Source organism: Oncorhynchus mykiss, chromosome 21 (genome assembly GCF_013265735.2).
Source record: "Oncorhynchus mykiss isolate Arlee chromosome 21, USDA_OmykA_1.1, whole genome shotgun sequence".
NCBI lineage: Eukaryota > Metazoa > Chordata > Actinopteri > Salmoniformes > Salmonidae > Oncorhynchus > Oncorhynchus mykiss.
Window position 1 is genome coordinate 42,621,939 of NC_048585.1, and position 19,898 is coordinate 42,641,836.

General features: G+C 42.9%; 1 protein-coding gene across 1 annotated transcript; it reads left to right on the forward strand.

Moving 5' to 3' along the window:
- Window positions 1-11,454: 11,454 nt before the first annotated feature.
- faah2b (fatty acid amide hydrolase 2b) lies at window positions 11,455-19,343 on the forward strand. Its single transcript, XM_021577860.2, has 11 exons — window positions 11,455-11,829; window positions 12,756-12,838; window positions 13,034-13,170; window positions 14,018-14,227; window positions 14,500-14,619; window positions 14,722-14,857; window positions 16,087-16,204; window positions 16,286-16,405; window positions 17,624-17,735; window positions 18,562-18,750; window positions 18,993-19,343. Exons 1-11 carry the CDS (start codon window positions 11,644-11,646, stop codon window positions 19,166-19,168), a joined length of 1,587 nt encoding a protein of 528 aa, XP_021433535.1. The 5' UTR covers window positions 11,455-11,643; the 3' UTR covers window positions 19,169-19,343.
- The last annotated feature ends 555 nt before the right edge of the window (window positions 19,344-19,898 follow it).

Here is a 19,898-nt window from a genome sequence, read left to right on the forward strand (position 1 = left end):
TTGCAATTCATAACATATTGTAATAATTGCAATTCGTAACATAGAAATTGTAATTCGCAACATACTGTATCATATGGCGGACGTCCATAAATTAATACATACCATACGAAACATAACATACTAATTGGAGTGTCTCGGATTTGCCTTTTACTATGTTACGTCTACCCCTGAGTCCAGGTTTAACATGGAGGAACACAGCTCAGTGCAACCTCAGGACCACCCTGTGACAAATTGCTTCTTACTGTAGCGCCATCTCACACCACATACCGATATAGTTCACATAACAGGCTGTGGTCACATTCGGCCCCTGGTAAATGCTTTGTGCCATTCAGTAGGCTACCCACTGGCAACACTTGAATAGTCTCTAGGTTCTACTATAATGCATAATTTATCAATTTGTTTCTTGGGGTTTTTATCCACACATACACCCCAGATAGTGACTGCCTGAAACATAACCCTCAAGTCACACCATTGTTTAGATAATGACATATCCCATGTATTATTTAGCGAATGTCTCAGAATAGACTGATCTTGCATACTAAATGGCACCCTATTCCCTACATAGTGCACTACTTTTGACCAGAGCTCTAAGGGGAATAGAGCACTAGGGAATAGGGTGTCATTTGGGACGTAGCCTGTGTGACACGGATGGGAGGTGATTGTGTTGACCTCACATGACCCCATATGTTAGTGCTTCATAGTTCTGTAACCAAACAAATATGCATAGGTGAGCATTAGGCTATTACATCTTGGTCATTGATTATAGTTTATATGCTCCTGACACATAGGCTATTGTTGTTGACCTTTTAGACTACATATTCATATAAAGAAATGTGAATATAGGTGGATAGGCCTACATAAACTAAACATTGGACTGTAGCCTGCATCTTACGTTTCTACCAGTGCAGCAACAGACTGTGTACACACGCACACAGGTCATGGCAGGTAGCCTATTGGTTAGAGCATTGGCCCAGTAACTGAAAGGCTGCTGGTTTGAATCCCTGGGCCAACAAGGTGAAACATGTTGGGTAGAGTTGGGATATGCAAAGGACAAATATATGCACCCACCAAATTATTATTATCACAGAGCGTCCTGCAGGTACTAAGGATCCCACTCACTTCCCCCTAGTTTCTCATTGGCTGTCCAGATCCGCACGGTAGGATGGCTCTAATTGGTTTTTGGAACTCACCAGCTGTTTCACGCACCCCCACATGCCCCACAGGAGTAGAGGGGTGGGGTAGACTGAGGAGGGGGATGCCACATGTTCCATGATGAACCCCCCTGCTCACCTCCAGGAACCAGCTGCTGCTGATACCCCAATGGAGGAGACATGGTGGTGAGTGATACCCCCTTGGGGGACCGACAGGGCCAGTCACTAGAGTACACTGAAGTAGCAGGATAGTGGATCATAAGGAAGTGTGTATGCTCTCATCCTCTCACCCATTGGAAATAGAAAATAATTACTAAAATTACTAAATGAGTGTGTTTGTTTGTACGTGTGTGTGTGTGTGTGTGTGTGAAGTACATTACACTCCATTTACTAAATGACTGACCAACTGGCACCTGGAATGCTTTTATCCTACCTTGATTATTGTCCAGTCATATGGTGAAGTGCTGCAAAGAAGGACTTAGTTAAGCTGCAGCTGGCCCAGAACAGAGTGGCACGTTTGGCTCTTCATCATAATCAGAGGACTGATATCAATGTTATGCATGCCAGTCTGTCTTGGTTAAGAGTTGAGGAAAGACTGTCTGCATCACTTCTTGTTTTTATAAGAAACATTCATGTGTTGGAAATTCCAAATTTGTTTGTATAGTCAACTTACGCAACACCACTGACACACATTTACCCCACCAGACATGCCACCAGGGGTCTTTTCACAGTCCCCAGGCCCAGAACAAATTCAAGGAAACGTACAGTAATATACAGAGGCATGATTGCACGGAACTCCCTTCCGTCTTATACAGTGCAAGTGAAGAGCAAACCTGTTTTTTTAAAAAACAAACAAAGTGGCACTTCACGGCACAACGCCTCTCCCCCATGTGACCTACTTGTTGTGTGTATGTACTGACATGTATGTGTAACTGATAGATGCACACCACATGTTAATGTTTTAAATGTATGTCAATTGTAAAGTCTTTTGTCTGTAATGTCTTTTTCGTTATTATGCCAAAGGATCCTAATAAAATCTAAATCTAAATGCTGGGGGTGGATATGATCGATTGCAGAATTCGAATCCTTTTGTGTATACATTCTTGTAAACATTATGCAGAAAGTATAGGGTCTTATTACTGTGAAGACCTTATGAAGCAGTCAGTGGGGTATCGATATATTGAGGATCTACAAGAAAAAGACTGAAAATAAATTAGATGAGATGGATGTCCTGGCTTCCATCCATTAGTGTCTAAATGGCTTAAAGATCAAAATATAAATCAATGTAAAGAGCCCCTCTGGGGGTCTTCTGTGTGTGTGTGTGTGTGTGTGTGTGTGTGTGTGTGTGTGTGTGTGTGTGTGTGTGTGTGTGTGTGTGTCCGTGTTATAGAGATAAATCCATATAATTTTACCCATTAACACACATAAAACACGACAATGTGGTATAGCTATCTATGCCTATACAAACAACTCAGGATCTCAAACTTAAGGGACAAGGACATTCAAATACAATGTTCTATCCATAGAAATGGAATCTCATTCTAGTTCTGGTTCTATTCTCCATGTAGATTGTTGATAAAAGAAGTGGGTTGTAGAGACTAGAGACACAAACAAAGTAAATTGGCAGTTTTAAAACCCACCCACTGCTTTCATTTTCAGTGTGTCCTGTCTCTACACGTCCCAAAATGTTAACTCTCTTTACCCTACAAGAGGGAGTGTGTGGGGGTGTATCTCAATTTACAGATGAGGTGCAGAAACGTATTATCTCCTCAGGTTTCTATGACTGTGTGTGCTTGGATTAAAGCCTATTGATAATTAAAATATTGGTTAAATCATTTGATCCTCATAAGACATAGGGCTTTGTGTGCTGCTAAATTGATGAATTTCTAATGAGATAAAAGGGTCTAGAAATTGCTTTGATTTCTAGTTGTTTAATTTCACACGTCTTTTGTAGGACATAAATCACGTTGTAAGCTATAATGTTGCAGGTTTTACAGGGGTGACTGATTTGGGTCATAAACACTATAGCCTTTAGGCATAGGCCAACAATAAAACAATCGTCTTAAATGCAAATGCAGAAACATTTCATTTCAATGTAATTAAAAACAGGAAAGCGAATAGAGGCTAAACATTCAATCAATGTACAGTATGTCACTTGCATTGCAGATGAGATATTGATTTGGCCTAGTTGTCATGGGAATTTAAAAAATCACATGCAACCCTAAAAGATTTGTGGCCTATGCAGTTTGGCCTAAGAAAATGCACTGCAATTCATGCAACAAAATGAACTGATTGCATACAAATGTAGCCTGACTGCTACATATAGAAAAGGAAGGATTTCTTTGTTTATTTTATGGTTGTATTTTACCCCCTTTTTCTCCCCAATTTTGATCTTGTCTCATCGCTGCAACTCCCCAACTGGCTTGAGAGGTGAAGGTTGAGTCATGTGTCCTCCAAAACATGACCCGCCAAACCGCGCTTCTTAACACCTGAACGTACCAATGTGTTCGGAGGAAACAGCGTTCAACGGATGACCGAGATCAGCCTGCAGGCGCCTGCCCCGCCACAAGGAGTCGCTAGAGCGCAATGTCCACTGTGCCACTCAAGAGGCCCACTGAGTGTAGAAAACATTAAAAACATCTTCCTAATATTGAGTTACAATATTACCCCCCCCCCCCCCATTTTGCCCTCAGAACAGCCTCAATTCGTCGGGCATGGACTCTACAAGGTGTCGGAAGCGTTCCACAGGGATGATGGCCCATGTTGACTCCATTGCTTCCCACAGTTGTGTCAAGTTGGCTGGATGTCCCTTGGGTGGTGGACCATTCTTGATACACACAGGAAACTGTTGAGTGTGAAAAACCCAGCAGCACTGCAGTTCTTGACACAAACCTATGCACCTGGAACCTACTGGACATTACTGGACATTCCCCCTCTGAATGGCACAAATACACATTCCATGTCTCAACTGTCTCAAGGGTTAAAAAACTTTCTTTAACCTGTCTCCTCCCCTTCATCATCACTGATTGAAGTGGATTTAACAATTGATATCAATAAGAGATCATAACATAGACTGACCAGGTGAAAGCTATGGAAAGAGCAGGTGTTCATAGTGTTTTGTACACTCAGTGTACATTCTCAACTATTGGTTTAAATTTCAATTCCCAAGTTGATGTCAATTTCTTTACATCAAGGAGTCCCAACAGTTAGTAATTTAGTATAAACCGCTGATAGACTCCCTTTTGCAATTGAGTTGGTTTTGAATATATAGTTGAAAATGTTGCGAGGTGGCACCTGTGGGAAATCATTTATTGTTTATTTTTTGGCCCAATCGCAGGCTTGTAAGTATCTACAGAAGTGGCAATTTGGAATGTTTAATGTTTTTGAGAGATATTAAAATGATGCAAAGGTGCCAACTTTATAAAGGTCATAAAGTGATTTCACACCATTTTGTCTCCATATATCAAAAGCTTTGTCTAAAAAGGATGGTGGAAATAGATGGTTATAAACCAGGGAGGGATTAGGGAAGTATATCTCTAATATCTAGGTTCAGCCTTAAGTTATTCCATATCTTTAGTTTGTCTAACTGAAAGTAGCAATTGGAGCTGGTAGGGGATAGCATACGATGCCTCTTAAAACCTCTTGGTACTAGGGGGCAGTATTTTCATTTTTGGAAAAGAAACGTTCCCGTTTTAAACGGGATATTTTGTCAGGACAAGATGCTAGAATATGCATATAATTGACAGCTTTGGATAGAAAACACTCTAACGTTTCCAAAACTGTAAAGATATTGTCTGTGAGTATAACAGAACTGATGTTGCAGGCGAAAGCCTGAGAAAAATCCAATCCGGAAGTGCCCCAGGTTTTGAAAGCGCTGCGTTCCAATTAGTCCCTATTGAACTGTGAGTGTGCTATGAACCAGTTTACGCTTTCTAAGTATTCCCCAAGGTGCCTACAGCATTGTGACGTAGTTTTACGCATTTATGTTGAAGAATAGCCGTAGGCGGCCACATTGCAAAAGTGGTCACATGTTGGCTCCGAAAGAGATTCTCGCCTAAAATACAGAGGTAGCCATTATTCCAATCGGTCCTAGTGAAAAACGAATTGTCCCGATGGATATATTATCAAATAGATATTAGAAAAACACCTTGAGGATGGATAATAAACAACGTTTGCCATGTTTCTGTCGATATTATGGAGCTAATTTGGAATATTTTTCCCCGTTTTCTTGATTGCAATTTCCGGTCGATTTCTCAGCCAAACGTGGAGAACAAACGGAGCTATTTTGCCTACAAAAATAATATTTTGGGAAAAAATGAACTTTGGCTATCTACCTGGGAGTCTCGTGAGTGAAAACATCCGAAGTTCATCAAAGGTAAACGATTTAATTTGATTGCTTTTCTGATTTTCGTGACAAGGTTGCCTGCTGCTAGCAAGGCATAATGCTATGCTAGGCTATCGATAAACTTACACAAATGCTTGTCTAGCTTTGGCTGTAAAGCATATTTTGAAAATCTGAGATGACAGGGTGATTAACAAAAGGCTAAGCTGTGTCTCAATATATTTCATTTGTGATTTTCATGAATAGGAATATTTTCTAGGGATATTTATGTCCGTTGCGTTATACTAATTATTGTCAGGCGATGATTACGCTCCCGGATCCGGGATGGGGAATATCAAGAAATTAACGATGTGGACATACAGAATTGAGATGATATAACTCACTGATTCAGTTGGAGCCTGTAGAACCTTCTAATAGTGAGTTCCTGTTGTAGAAATACCACTTTTTGTTTGACATTTTACAATATTGTGTGTGATTGCCCCCAAAAGGTTCTTCCAAGAACCTCATAGGAGGTGGGGTTCATCGAGGAACCTCCTTAGTTGGTGGGGGTTCTTGCAGGAACCTAACTGCCCAACGGAAACATTTGGATTTGAACGGACAGCATATGCAGGCACCTAACTGAAAAATGTAAAGATCTCAATTTAAGGTAAGTTTTGTACCTTTTATGATCTAAATTGAAATTGTTTTATAACGATACCATCTATCTTTTCATATTTGTGCAACTCTTTCTAAAACAGAAAATGGACACAATTCAATGGATATCAATCAACAAAGAGGTAAGAATACTGTATGTAGGCTATAAGAATATGTTGAAGGCTAGCTGTATAGCGTGCAGATGACTGAACTGCTCACTTTTGTGTCTGCAGTTATACAGAGGAGGCATACAAAGGTATGTAAAATTGGTATGTTATGCAGATCACATTTACCATCCTCCTCCCTTACCTTGTCAATGAATATCCCATAGGCCTCTACATTATGGACAAGGTATGTGTATGAAACCATTATCAAAACAGTTTTTTCATTTGCATTTACCACAAAATACTGTAATGTGCATGTTATGATAATCTGTAAAATGACTATTTTTTTTAAATTAACCCCAAAAGGTTCTTCAAACTTTTTTTGAGAATGCTTTAAAAGGAGTTCTTTGAAGAACCCTTTTAAAGGGTTCTCCGAAGAACTTATAGGGGTTCCCCCACAGTTTCAATTTGAAGAAACCCTAAAGGATACTCCAGAAACCTTTTCTTTTTACAGGGTAGTATGTTCCTGTCTTACAATTAGCACTTTTTGTTTAACATTTTACAATATTGTGTGTGATTTAATAAGAATGTTATAGATTATGTGTAAAGTGGCAATCAGCAGTAAAAACAATAACAAAGCATTCTCCCTGCCCCTGTTTCAGTAAACCATTGGTGATATCAAAAGGATAGTTTTAATAATGTTTTCAGGCTAGTGGTTTGTTTTTCATTTACAAATATTGGAGTATAAAAAGCTTTATTTTGGGTTGTGATGGGGTACGAACTAGCTCAAGCTAGGCAAAAGTTAGATAACAGGAAATCCGATAGGCTAAAGTACAGGCAGGGAATAGGCAAAAGTCAGCGTTAGTGAGGCAGGCAAAAACTATCATACACAGGAGGAGTAAATCACGGGGGAAACCAGCGCTCTGAAAGACATGTGCCACAAAACAAACAATAACTCACAGTGATGGGGTGCAAATAACTGAACTAAATAGTGTGTGATAATAACATACAGGTGTGTGAACAGGTGATTAGAATTCAGGTGATTGGGATCTGGAGAGTGAGCTACATTCAGGGGATCTCGGTGTTTGAGAGTGTGAGCTGGAAAGTGAGCTGCGTTCAGGGGATCTATATGTTTGAGGGTGTGAGTTGGAAGCAGACGTTACATCATGAGGTATTTAAGTTACAGTCCCTTCAGAAAGTATTCACACCCCTTTAATTTTCCACATTTTGTTGTGTTAAAGGTGATTTTATTGTCATGTTTTGTCAAAGATCTACACAAAATACTCTAATGTTAAAGTGGAAGAAAAATTGTAACATTTGTAAAAAAAAAAGATTATGAAAAATAAAACACAAATAAATCTTGATTACATAAGTAATCAACCCTCTGAGTCACTCCATTCGGATCGCCGTTGGCAGCGATTGGGTAAGTCTCTAAGAGCTTTGCACACCTGGATTGTCTTTTTAAAATTCTTCAAGCTCCGTCAATTGGTTGTTGATCATAGACAGCCACTTTCAAGTCTTGCCATAGATTTTCAAGCCGATTTTTAAGTCACAACTGTAACTAGGCCACTCAGGATAATTCAATGTTGTCTTGGTCAGCAACTCCAGTGTATAGTTGGCCTTGTGTTTTATGTTATTAACCTGCTGAAAGCTGAATTTGTGTCTCGCAGTGTAAGCCTGTGCTTAGCTAAATTTAGTTTATTTTTATCCCCCCCCCAAAAAACTCCCTAGTCCTTGCCGAAGACAAGCAGCCACCACCATTCTTGAAAATATGAAGAGTGGTACTCAGTGATGTGTTGTGTTAGATTTGCCGCAAACATAACGCTTTGTATTCAGGACAAATCTGTACAGGCTTCCTTATTTTCAAATCCAATTGTATTTGTCACTTATTTAAGAAAAATAAGAGTAAAGAAAATCAAGTTTAAAAAAGTAATAATAAAATAACAATAGCAAGGCTATATACAGGGGGTACCAGTACCAAGTCAAGTCAATGTGCGGGGGTACAGGTTAGTCGAGGTGATTGAAGTTATATATACAGTAACAGTCAAAAGTTTGGACACACCTACTCATTCAAGGATTTTTCTTAATTTTTTTTACAATTTTCTACATTGTGGAATAATAGTGAAGATATCAAAACTATGAAATAACACATATGGAATGTAGTATGTGGTAACCAAAAAGATGTTAAACACATTTTAGAGTGTGCAAAGCTGTCATCAAGGCAAAGGGTGGCTTCTTTGAAGAATCTGAAATATGTTTTGATCTGTTTACCACTTTTTTGGTTACTACATGTTTCCATATGTGTTATTTCATAGTTTTGATGTCGTCACTATTATTCTACAATGTAGAAAATTGTTTTAAAAAAAAGAAAGAAAAACACTGGAATGAGTAGGTCCAAACTTTTGACTGGTACTGTACATATAGGTAGGGCTAAAGTGATTATGCATAGATAATGAACACTGAGTAGCAGCATCGTAAAAAAAGGGGGAAGTCAATGCAAATAGTCTGGGTAGCCATTTGATTAACTGTTCAGCAGTCTTATGGCTTGGGGGTAGAAGTTGTTATGGAGCCTTTTGGACCCAGACTTGGCGAGCCGCTTGACAGTTTTTAGGGCCTTCCTCTGACACCACCTGGTATAGAAATCCTGGATGGCAGGAAGCTTGGCCCCAGTGACATACTGGACCGTGTGCACTTCCCTCTGTAGCGCCTTGCGGTAAGATACTGAGCAGTTGCCATACCAGGCGGTGATGCAACTAGTCAGGATGCTCTCGATGGTGCAGAATACCTCATGACAAACTGTAGACAATACTATTTACCAAAATATTTTTGATCTAGATTTTTCGTAGCTGTCTATTTCCCACCACAAACCGATACTGGCACAAAGACCACATTCAATGAGCTGTAAAGGGCCATAAGCAAACAAGAAAATGCTCATGCAGAGGCGGCGCTCCCGGTGATTTAAATGCAGGAAAACTGAAATCCGTCTTACCTCATTTCTACCAGCATGTCCCCTGTACATCTTGAGGCAAAACAAACCTTTAGATCACCTTAACTCCACACACAGGGACTCAATACAATGCTTTCCCTCGCCCTCCATTTGACAAATCTGATCATAACTCTAATCTCCTCATTCCTGTTTACAAGCTAAAACTCAAACAGAAAGTACCAGTGATGCGCTCAATATGGAAGTGGCCCATTGAAGTCGATGCTAAGATACAGGTCTGCCCAGTGATGCGAGCCTGCCAGATGAGCTAAATGCCTTCTAGTCTCACTTCGAATGGGTGCCGAGCACGCCCCCATTCAAATTGACAGGAATGTAGTGGAGTGGGTCGAGAGCTTCAAGTTCCTTTGTGTCCACATCACTAATGGACATATCATAGTCCCAAAACATCAAGATAATCAAGAAGAGGGCACAACAACACCTATACTCCCTCATGAGACTGAAAAGATTTGGCATGGGACCTCAGATCCTCAAAAAGTTCTACAGCTGCACCATCGAGAGCATCTTGACTGGTTGCATCACCGCTTGGTATGGCAACTGCTCGGCATCCGACCTCAAGACGCTACAAAGGGTAATGCGTACGGCCCAGTACATCACTGGGGCAGAGCTTCCTGCCATCCAGGATCTCAAAACCAGGCAGTGTCAGAGGAAGGCCCTAAAAATTGTCAAAGTCTCCAGCCACCCAAGTCATAGACTGTTCTCTCTGCTACTGCACGGCAAGCGGTACCAGAGCGCCAAGTCTGGGACCAAAAGGCTCCTTAACAGCTTCTACCACCAAGTCATAAGACTGCTGAACAGTTAATCAAATGGCCACCCAGATTATTTACATTGACCCCCTTATTTTATTCATTGTTTATTTTTTTGTACTGACTCTCCTGCACAGGCTCAACGCACACGCACTGTACTCTAACCACACACACACACACAGACACAAAACACACATTCACTTTCCTTCTCACACTTCACATACACTGCTGCTACTCTCTGCTCATGATCTACTCACTTTTCCCCTACCTACATATTACCTCGATTATTGTATATAGCCTCATTATTGTCATTTTATTGTTACTATTTTTCCTTTCGTTTATTTAGCAAATTTTTCTTACTTGGGCCTACTTTTTTTAAATACTACATTGTTGGTTAAGCACTAGTAAGTAAGCATTTCACAGTAAAGGTCTACCTACAACTGTTGTGTTCAGCGCATGTGACAAATACATTTTGATTGATTTGTATCAATCATGGACACAGCAGATGTGGCCAAAATATTTTTTTGTCAAGTTGCTCGGTATAAAAAAAGGTGTGATGTCTTACAAATTGATATAACAAGTACAATATGACTGCTGAACATTTTCAGTTAAGGCACAAGGTAGATTAAGTTCAAACACCTTTATATTGGTTGTTAGCAGATATTTAAAGATGAAGTTTATATTGTATACACTTTGTTTTCCCTGAATCATTGCAATAAAATCTTTCAAAATGTACATGTTTCATTCATATAAAGTTCTGATTTTGCAATAAGCTACTGAGACAAATGGCCCAGGGCGATGTGCCATATCAGGTGGAATTAGAAAAAAAATACATTTGACATATTTGTGTATTTTTTGTATATTATGTTAAATTACATTAGAATATTAGGCTGCATCTAGACATTTCAGCTAAATTAGCCTATACAAGCATAACACATTCAAAAGAAAACCAAGTACAGTTTGAGTCCTGTAGATATTGAGGGAAATTCTGGAACGTGGATTTGTGGAAAGCATTTTTGATGGTTAAAAGGCAGACTTCATGGGTTTGGTTTCCTAATCCACTGACATGCATTGCGCAGTTATTTCCCCCGTGATTACCTGCTCAGTTTGTCAGAGTGCGCATCGTGTTTTTACTCATAGCAATACTGCCACCACGTGGTGCAATGTAGAAATTACAGTTGATTGCGCTCGCTTAGAAGAGCGGATTATGCTAAGCAAAGTGATTTGTGACCGATGTGTCACTATAATAATTTGTTGTCTACTATGTTGCACACTTATTTTCTTTATGTGGTTTGCTTGATACCTTACAGTGCCTTCTATTCTCATAGTCTACGTATCGAAGTACACGATGGCAAATGGTTAACCATTAACCTTTTGTTTGTTCACACCTGGACACTTCATATCGGTTTAAAATTTAGCCACGGTTGACCTAAAATCGGTTACCGAGAAGTACAACTCTCGCGAAAGTTGTCACTTTCCGTTTAAACGTGAATCTGTCCAATAGATAACGGCTGACCTGATAGCGAGGTCGGATGGTTTTAAACTGCAACCCATTTATAGATAACAACCATAATAACACGCTGCATGCCGGGAGTTGTTATGTTAGACGACGACAGTGTCCTGCTGTCAAAACAGTTCGTGCGGTGGTGGTGACCAAGCTGTGATCATGGCGTTGACCCGGCTAGAACGGGCCCAGGCATGGATTCTGAGTGCGTGCATGGGCGTGCTCTTTGCGCTCTTTCGGCTCCTCTCTCCACGGCGGTCCCGTGGATTAATCAAACTTCTTCCAGTCACCAACCCTCTGCTGATGATGTCTGCGATGCAGCTCGCGCAAAGGATTCGTCGGAGAGAGGTCCGTAGGCTACCCGGTACCGGGTTATATGTTCTAATCTATTTTACGCGAGAGACTACTTTTCCGGAGTGCTTCCACTTGTACGGTTCCGGTGCCGTAGGCCTGAAAGGTGCAGCCAATGGTAAAAGGCCTGAGTGGGCTATCTTCTTATTTATCCACCATGTGTGGACCCCAGGAAGAGTTGCTGCTGCTTTTGCCACAGATAATGGGGATTCTAATAAAATACCCAAATCTTAGGACAGGGTTCTACAACGGCTTGATAAAGAGTGATAGAGAGCCAATCTGCTGCATGATAGGCTACTGCGTTGCTCTCTGGGAGCGGTTGGGCTGTGACTGCACTCTGCACATACATGTCCATTACATAAAGGGTCAATCGGAGTTCTGCATTGGCCGTGCAGCATTTACGGTTATATGGCCTCCGCAGAAGTCAGGGCATTCATACTTTTTTCTGCATCGCGGAGTAGCGCAGAGCTGTTGTGAAGGAATTTGTCAGGGAAGTCCGTTTGTGTCTAGACAACCAATCATGTCAATGCGGAGCTATACCTAGCCCTCCACACTGTTACACAATTTGAGATGCGCACATATATAAGGTACGGAGCTCAATATGGCGTCTGCGTGCCTCTGGTGGCTCCGCAAATAGCGCCACACCATCCATATGGCGTCTGCGACAACATTTTCAGATCAAGCAACAACAAAAAAAGGCTCTTAGGCTACAGCCTTGTGCTGTGGTCTCCTTATGAAACAGGGTTGGGGTCAATTCCATTCCAATTGTCAATTCAGGAAGTTTATGACTACAGCAATTCCAATCATCTTTAGGGCTTTTCAATTAGGAAAATGTTGAATTGGAAATTGGTTTACTCTGAATTGACTGGAATTGATGCACACACAGGCGCACTACTGTCTGTACTGTATGTTGGTTGGTGTAGGTGTCGAGCGTGGAGGTGGTGCAGGCCTACATTGACAGGATTCAGGAGGTGAACCCGCTGCTCAATGCTATGGTGCAGGACAGGCAAGTACAAGTACTCCGGGACTAGACTGGTTAAATGTCATATGGTTACAAATCTCATGTTGCCGTCTCACCATACCTCCACTATGTTCTGACACAAAACTAAACTATGCCTATTTCTTTCTTTCTTAATTTATTTTTCTCTCTATTCCTCTCCCTTCTCTCTGCTCCCTATTTTCCTCTCCTCCCTCTCTCCAGGTTTGCAGCAGCGTTGCTAGAGGCAGCCCAGGTGGACAAGCTGATCGAGGAGGAGACCGGGGGAGAGGATGTTCTGGAGGATAGACTTCCCCTGCTGGGGGTCCCCCTCACTGTCAAAGAGGCCTTCGCTCTACAGGGTAGGTCTACACACTCACCTAGACCATCCTTTCTCAAACCTCTCCTCGGGGACCGCCCAGCTGTTTCAATATTTGAACTATTCCAGAACTAGCACACCTGATTCAACTTGTCATCTAATCATCCAGCCCTTGCGCTAGCTCAGGACTACAACTAAAATTGGGAAACGTCTGGGGGTGTTCCTCAAGCAGAGGTTTGAAAATGGCTGACCTAGATCCTCTCCTGTACTCTCCCACACTGTGTACTACTCATGTAGTTGTGTACCCTGTAGTGAGGCTATGGGAGCGGGTCTGGGTGAGTGTGTAAGCCTACCCTATAGGTCAGTGTTATCCAATCCTAGTCCTGGGGAACCAAAGCCCTAGCATCAACACACTTGATTTCACTTACCAATTCATCACCAAGCCTTAATGAGTGATTTAGGCCTGTTAGTACTAGGGCAAACATTAAAAAGGGTACCCATTTGGTTGAGAAACACTGCTATAGGTAGAGCTAACCCGCACACAGACACACACACACCCAGACCCTCTCCACAGTCCCAAGGTCTCACCATAACAGCACTCGACCATCAACAACTTTCCCTCTGCCTCAACACCATCAGGCACATTTACATGACAGTCTTTGACGATGTTCCCATTAGATGACTAGATGAGCATCGGTGAAGTGCGTCTGTCCCTATTCAAATGAAAACGGTTTTGAACATCTGTATTATCTGCCAGCTTCGTCCACAAACATAACAGACCCAAGCCATTGCACTCTCCAAATATTTGTCGAATTGTCACGGAATATGTCCTAGTTTACAGTTCCACCTGTATGTTCAACTTCTCCCCACCCGTTCCCTTGGTCCCCCAGGCATGCCCAACACCGCAGGTGTGGTTTCCCGGCGCGGGGTCCTTTCAGCGGGGGACGCCCCTCCCGTGGCCCTGTTGAAGAGGGCCGGGGCCATCCCCCTGGGGGTCACCAACTCCAGCGAGCTCTGCATGTGGTCCGAGTCCCACAACCACCTGTACGGCATTTGCAATAACCCCTATGACCTGGAGAGGACACCAGGCGGCAGCTCAGGTGTGGCATTGTAAGGTGTTATAAAATGGTAATGACACGGGAAGGTATGTCATAACGGTGTTACAGCTGTGCTGATGTCATAACAACACAGGTAGATGTCCATAACAATAGGACTGATATTACGTATGAATGACTTATGTCAAGTTACCGTCACCGACAGAAACAGAAAATAGGTTCCTGCCCCTATGGGCCTTTCTGGCTCGGACAGGCTTTACTTACTTTCTCTATCTCAATCTCTTCCTCTTTCCCTCCTCCTTTCCTGTGGGCTCCAGGTGGAGAGGGTAGCATACTTGGCAGTGGAGCATCAGTGATCGGGATAGGTTCTGACATCGGTGGAAGTATCCGTATGCCGTGCTTCTTCAATGGCGTTTTTGGCCATAAAACCACACCAGGTAAGTAAAGAGTACCCCTGGTGTGTGTGTTGGTGTATATGTAGATGCTAGCGCGTGTCTGTGTGTGTGTAATTGGCCATGTTTATCCTGTGTTATTTGTAGGTGTAATATCTAATGATTGTCAGTACCCCCCTGCCTCTGGTCGTCATGAGGACTACCTCAGTACTGGCCCCATGTGTCGCTATGCTGAGGACCTTCTGCCCATGCTCAGGATCATGGCTGGACCCAATGCTCACAAGTACACGACCCATCACACCTTTAACAGACTAAAACACCCAACACTGTATTCTCAGTAAAGGCTTCAACACATCTAACTAGAAACAACTACCTACCAATGGTGCATGGGTAGTTTTTACAGGCATACAAAAATGCAAAGAAGTTTCATGTCCACACAACTAAGTTTTATGAAGTTATACTATATATATACACACAAAAGTATGTGGACAACCCTTCAAATTAGTGGGTTCGGCTATTTCAGCTTCACCCGTTGTTGAAAGGTGTATAAAATCGAGCACACCGCCATGCAATCTCCATAGACAAACATTGGCAGTGGACCGTCTAGGAGCAACAAGGGCTCAGCCGCAAAGTAGTAGGCCACACAATTTCACAGAACGAGACCGCTGAGTGCTGAAGCGTGTAACACATAAAAATCCTCTTTCGCAACACTCACTACCGAGTTCCAAACCGCCTCTGGAAGCAACATCAGCATAATAACTGTTTGTCGGGAGCTTCATGAAATGGGTTTCCATGGCCTTGCAGCCGCACACAAGCCTAAGATCACCATGTGCAATGCCATGTGTCGGCTGGAGTGGTGTAAATTTGCTGCCATGTGACTCTGGAGTGATGAATCACACTTCACCATCTGGCAGTTCGCCGGACAAATCTGGGTTTGGTGGATGCCAGGACAATGCTACCTGCCCCAATGTATAGTGTCAACTGTAAAGTTTGGTGGAGGGATAATGGTCTGGGGCAGTTTTTCATGGTTCGGGCTAGGCCCTTTAGTTCCAGTGAAGGGAAATCTTTAAGCTACAGCATACAATGACATTCTAGACGATTCTGTGCTTCCAACTTTGTGGCAACAGTTTGGAGCAGTGCAAAAAGCGAGGTCCATACAGAAAAGGTTTGTAGAGATCAGTGTGGAAGAACTTGAGTGGCCTGCACAGAGCCCTGACCTCAACTCCATCGAACACCTTTGGGATTTATTGGAAAGCTGACTGCGAGCCAGGCCTAATCGCCCAACGTCAGTACCCGACCTCCCTAAAGCAAGTCCCAGCAGCAATGTTCCAACATCTAGTGGAAAGCCTTCCCAGAGGAGTGGAGCGAAGGGGGGGACTTCATATTAATGCCTCTGATTTTTGGATGTTTGACAAACAGGTGTCCACATACTTTTGGCCATGTAGTGTATATCAAAACCATGACATTTTGAGCACCTGTTTAACTGTCCTACCTCTCCATGTCTCTGTACAGATTGTCTTTGTCCGTTGAGGTGGATCTGAGGAACCTGCGTTTCTTCTCTATCCCTCACGATGGAGGCTCTCCTCTGGTGAGTGCTGTAGATGAACAGCTCCTTCAAGCCCAGAGGAGGGTGAGTAGAATGCCTAGTAGACCCACAACGCACACACGCGCAAACGTAGATTCACAAAGACATAATCTGTATTTCTACCAGGTGGTGGAGCGGCTCGAGTCTGACCTAGGGGTCAAGGTTCAGGAGGTGCGTCTCTCTGGGCTCAAATATGGCTTCCAGATCTGGGATACGTACATGGGGCTCCCCGACAAGGAGGGCAAGGTGGGTCACCTGCTGCGGTCTTCTTCATTAGGTAGCGTTTATGGGGGTATTAAGAGGCCTCACTAGTACTGCCATTCTAACTATACTGAACAAAAATATTAACGCAACATGCAACAATTTCAAAGATTCTACTGAGTTAATCAATCAATTGGAATACATTCATTAGACCATAATCTATGAATTTTACATGACTGGGAAAACAGATATGCATCTGTTCGTCACAGATACCAACAACAACAAAAGGTAGGGGCGTGGATCAGAAAACCATTCAGTATCTGGTGTTACCACCATTTGCCTCATGCAGCGTAACACATCTCCTTCACATAGAGTTGATCGGGCTGTTGTGGCCTGTGTAAAGTTGTCCCATTCCTCTTCAATGGCTGTGCGAAGTTGATGGATATTGGCGGAAACTGGAACACGCTGTTGTACACGTGGATCCAGAGCATCCCAAGCATGCTCAATTGCTGACATGTCTGGTGAGTGTGCAGGCCATGGAAGAACTGGGACATTTTCAGCTTCCAGGAATTGTGTACAGATCCTTGCGTCATGGGGTGTGCATTATCATGCTGAAACATGAGGTGATGGCTGCATGACAATAGGCCTCAGGAACTCATCAATGCAATTGTGTTCGTTGTCTGTAGCTTATGCCTGCCCCCATAACCCCACTGCCACCATGGGGCACTCTTTAAACAACATTGACATCAGCAAACCACACGATGCCATACACATGGTCTGCGGTTGTGAGGCAGGTTGGACGTACTGCCAAATTCTCTAAAACAACATTGGAGGCAGCTTACGGTAGAGAAATGAACATTCCACCAGCTCTGGTGGACATTCCTGCAGTCAGCATGCCAATTGCACACGCTCTCAACTTGAGACATCTGTGGTATTGAGTTGTGTGACAAAACTTCACATTTTAGAGTGCCCTTTTATTGCCCCAAGCACAAGGTGCATCTGAGTAATGATCATGCTGTTTAAACAGCTTTTTGATATACAAAACCTGTCATGTAGATGGATTATGTTGGCAAAGAAGAAATGCTCACTAACAGGGATGTAAACAAATTTGTGCACAACATTTGAAAGAAATAAGCTTTTTGTGCATATGGAAAATTTTGGGGGATCTTTTATTTCAGCTCATGAATCATGGGACCAACACTTTACGTGTTTCTTTTACATTTTTGTTCAGTGTAGATACGTGTGTGTATGTGTTTCTCGCAGCGCCCCACACCCTTCCAAGTGTTGATGGGGGAACCAGGGAGGCCGGTGTGGCCAGTGTGGGAGCTGGCCAAGTGGATGATGGGAAGGTCCCCTCACACCATGGCTGCTATTGGTAACAACACAAACACACATTGACAATCCTGTCAAGTAATAGTAGTTTCGGGTCTAGTGATTTGTTTTAAGTGTTGCCAGTCAACTCAGTGATTCTGTAGACCTATCTATATTATCTATTGTTCCAGACAGGGTGTATTCTAGTAACCAGAGCTATAATGGCATTTGATCAATTGAGTCAACTGTCAAACATGGTATCTTTAGGCCCACTCTTGTCATGATGATATAGGTCAGGGATGGGCAACTGGCAGCCCCTCCTTTTGTAGGCCCACGGACCAATTTGACCCCCCAAAAAACTGTTGTGGTCTCAACTTATTGTTGAGACTTAGAATACACAACGTGCGATGTCAAAACGTGGTTGTGCATTAGCAGTCACTCAATTAGCCCATGTCAGCTATTTTTATTTTACATTGGTAAGTTAGTCTAGCATCCAGCTATCTAAACATGTAGTAAGCATGGTCAAATTCCTGACCGGGGAGGGGCCCATTGATCATCGGTTATCATATTAAAAACTGCAAACATTTGCCTCCACCCTATGGCAAAATGAGTACAATTGCATGAAATTAGTTGTAAAATGGCAACATTTTCTCGACGCCCCATGGCAAAAGGCACAGAATTGCAGGAAATTAAAACGTACATTCTTCCTCTTTGCTGTCATGAGGGGTATGGATGTGGGTACGCAGATCCACGTGCCTCCGCAGCTCCTTTTGTGGCCCCCACCCCCATCAAAGTTGCCCATCTCTGGTATAGGCTAATCAATACATTAAGTACATCAATCTGTGTTATCTCTGGAATCATGGTCATTCTGTTGCTCTGGTGTGTTCCAGGCCTGGCCTTGGTAGAGATTACCAGCTCATCCAAGCCCTCTCCCTTCATCCTGAAGCAGAAAGAGAAGCTACAGAAGGAGGTTGAGGAGCTGTTGGGTACAGACGGTGTTCTCCTGTACCCCACCCACCCTCACCTCGCCCCCAAACACCACCACCCCCTCTTCACACCCTTCAACTTCGCCTACACAGGTGAGAGGGTCTGGAAGACTATATCTAATAATATAAATGGAGATAAATCTATTAACCATATCTTAACAAAACTCGAGGTATTCAAAATTTCAGGCAAATCACACATTGATTCAAAGCTTAGGGCTGCAGTCACAAATATGTGACAGAATGAATTGTCTGTACACCACAACTGAATGAATGAATACAACATACGCCAAAGCTCTCTCATTTGCATCCCTCTGTCCTCCCCCCTCCATCCTCAGGGGTCATCAACGTCCTGGGGCTGCCAGTGACCCAGTGCCCTCTGGGATTGAGTGTAGAGGGTCTTCCCCTGGGGGTGCAGGTGGTGACTGGGAAGCTCCAGGACCGCCTGTCCCTAGCCATGGCCCTCTACCTGGAGAAGACCTACGGAGGCTGGAGAGACCCTGGAGCCGTCTGACCTGGCCTGTATCTATAAAGCATTGTAGAGTAGGAGTGCTGATCTACGATCAGTTTGGCCTTTTTTAAATAAAAATAAACGAGTTACATGAACAGGGAGGACCTGATCCTGGATCAGCACTCCTACACGAAGACGCTTTATGGATAGTGGCCCTGACCTGAGGACCACTGGGCCATGTTGAGTATGAAAGGTGGAGAAACGTTGCAGATAGAAATGTCATGAATAGAACCGACATGATTCCTTATTCTACAAGTCACAGGCATGTTTGTATCTAAATGTTTTGCCCCGCTGAATGTGTCCCACACTGGCTGATGGAGGTAGAGGTTGTCCTTAACCATTTTTAATAGGGAAATGGTAGAATTGGGTTTAGGATAATCTGATCCTAGATCGCTGGAAGGAAGTATGTCCCTAACCGCTGATACAGGGGTGTGTTCACTAGCCTTAGCCTTGTGCTCAGAATAGCTCTCTCTTACACACAGTACACACACTATTCAGCACTTATCCCAATGGAACTGTTTGGTTCAATGACCTCTCACTGAAGAATGAATGTCTGTTTTTCTGCCATGCTCTTGTTCTGCACTGAATGCTAATGTTATTGGCACAAAGAATGTCTAGTCAGCCATGATTGACTTTTGTACTATCAAAGTCCCACTCACTCCGATCGATCTTACTACCAATGTCAATCTCTTTATCTTTTGCAAAATGACAGGAATGCGGATCCTAAAAGCCA

Coding starts and splice junctions, on each gene's coding strand:
- faah2b (XM_021577860.2), top strand. CDS start 11,644: ATGGCGTTGACCCGGCTAGAACGGGCCCAGGCATGGATTCTGAGTGCG. Junction 11,830..12,755: donor AAAGGATTCGTCGGAGAGAG/GTCCGTAGGCTA, acceptor TGGTTGGTGTAG/GTGTCGAGCGTGGAGGTGGT. Junction 16,205..16,285: donor TCCTTCAAGCCCAGAGGAGG/GTGAGTAGAATG, acceptor TATTTCTACCAG/GTGGTGGAGCGGCTCGAGTC.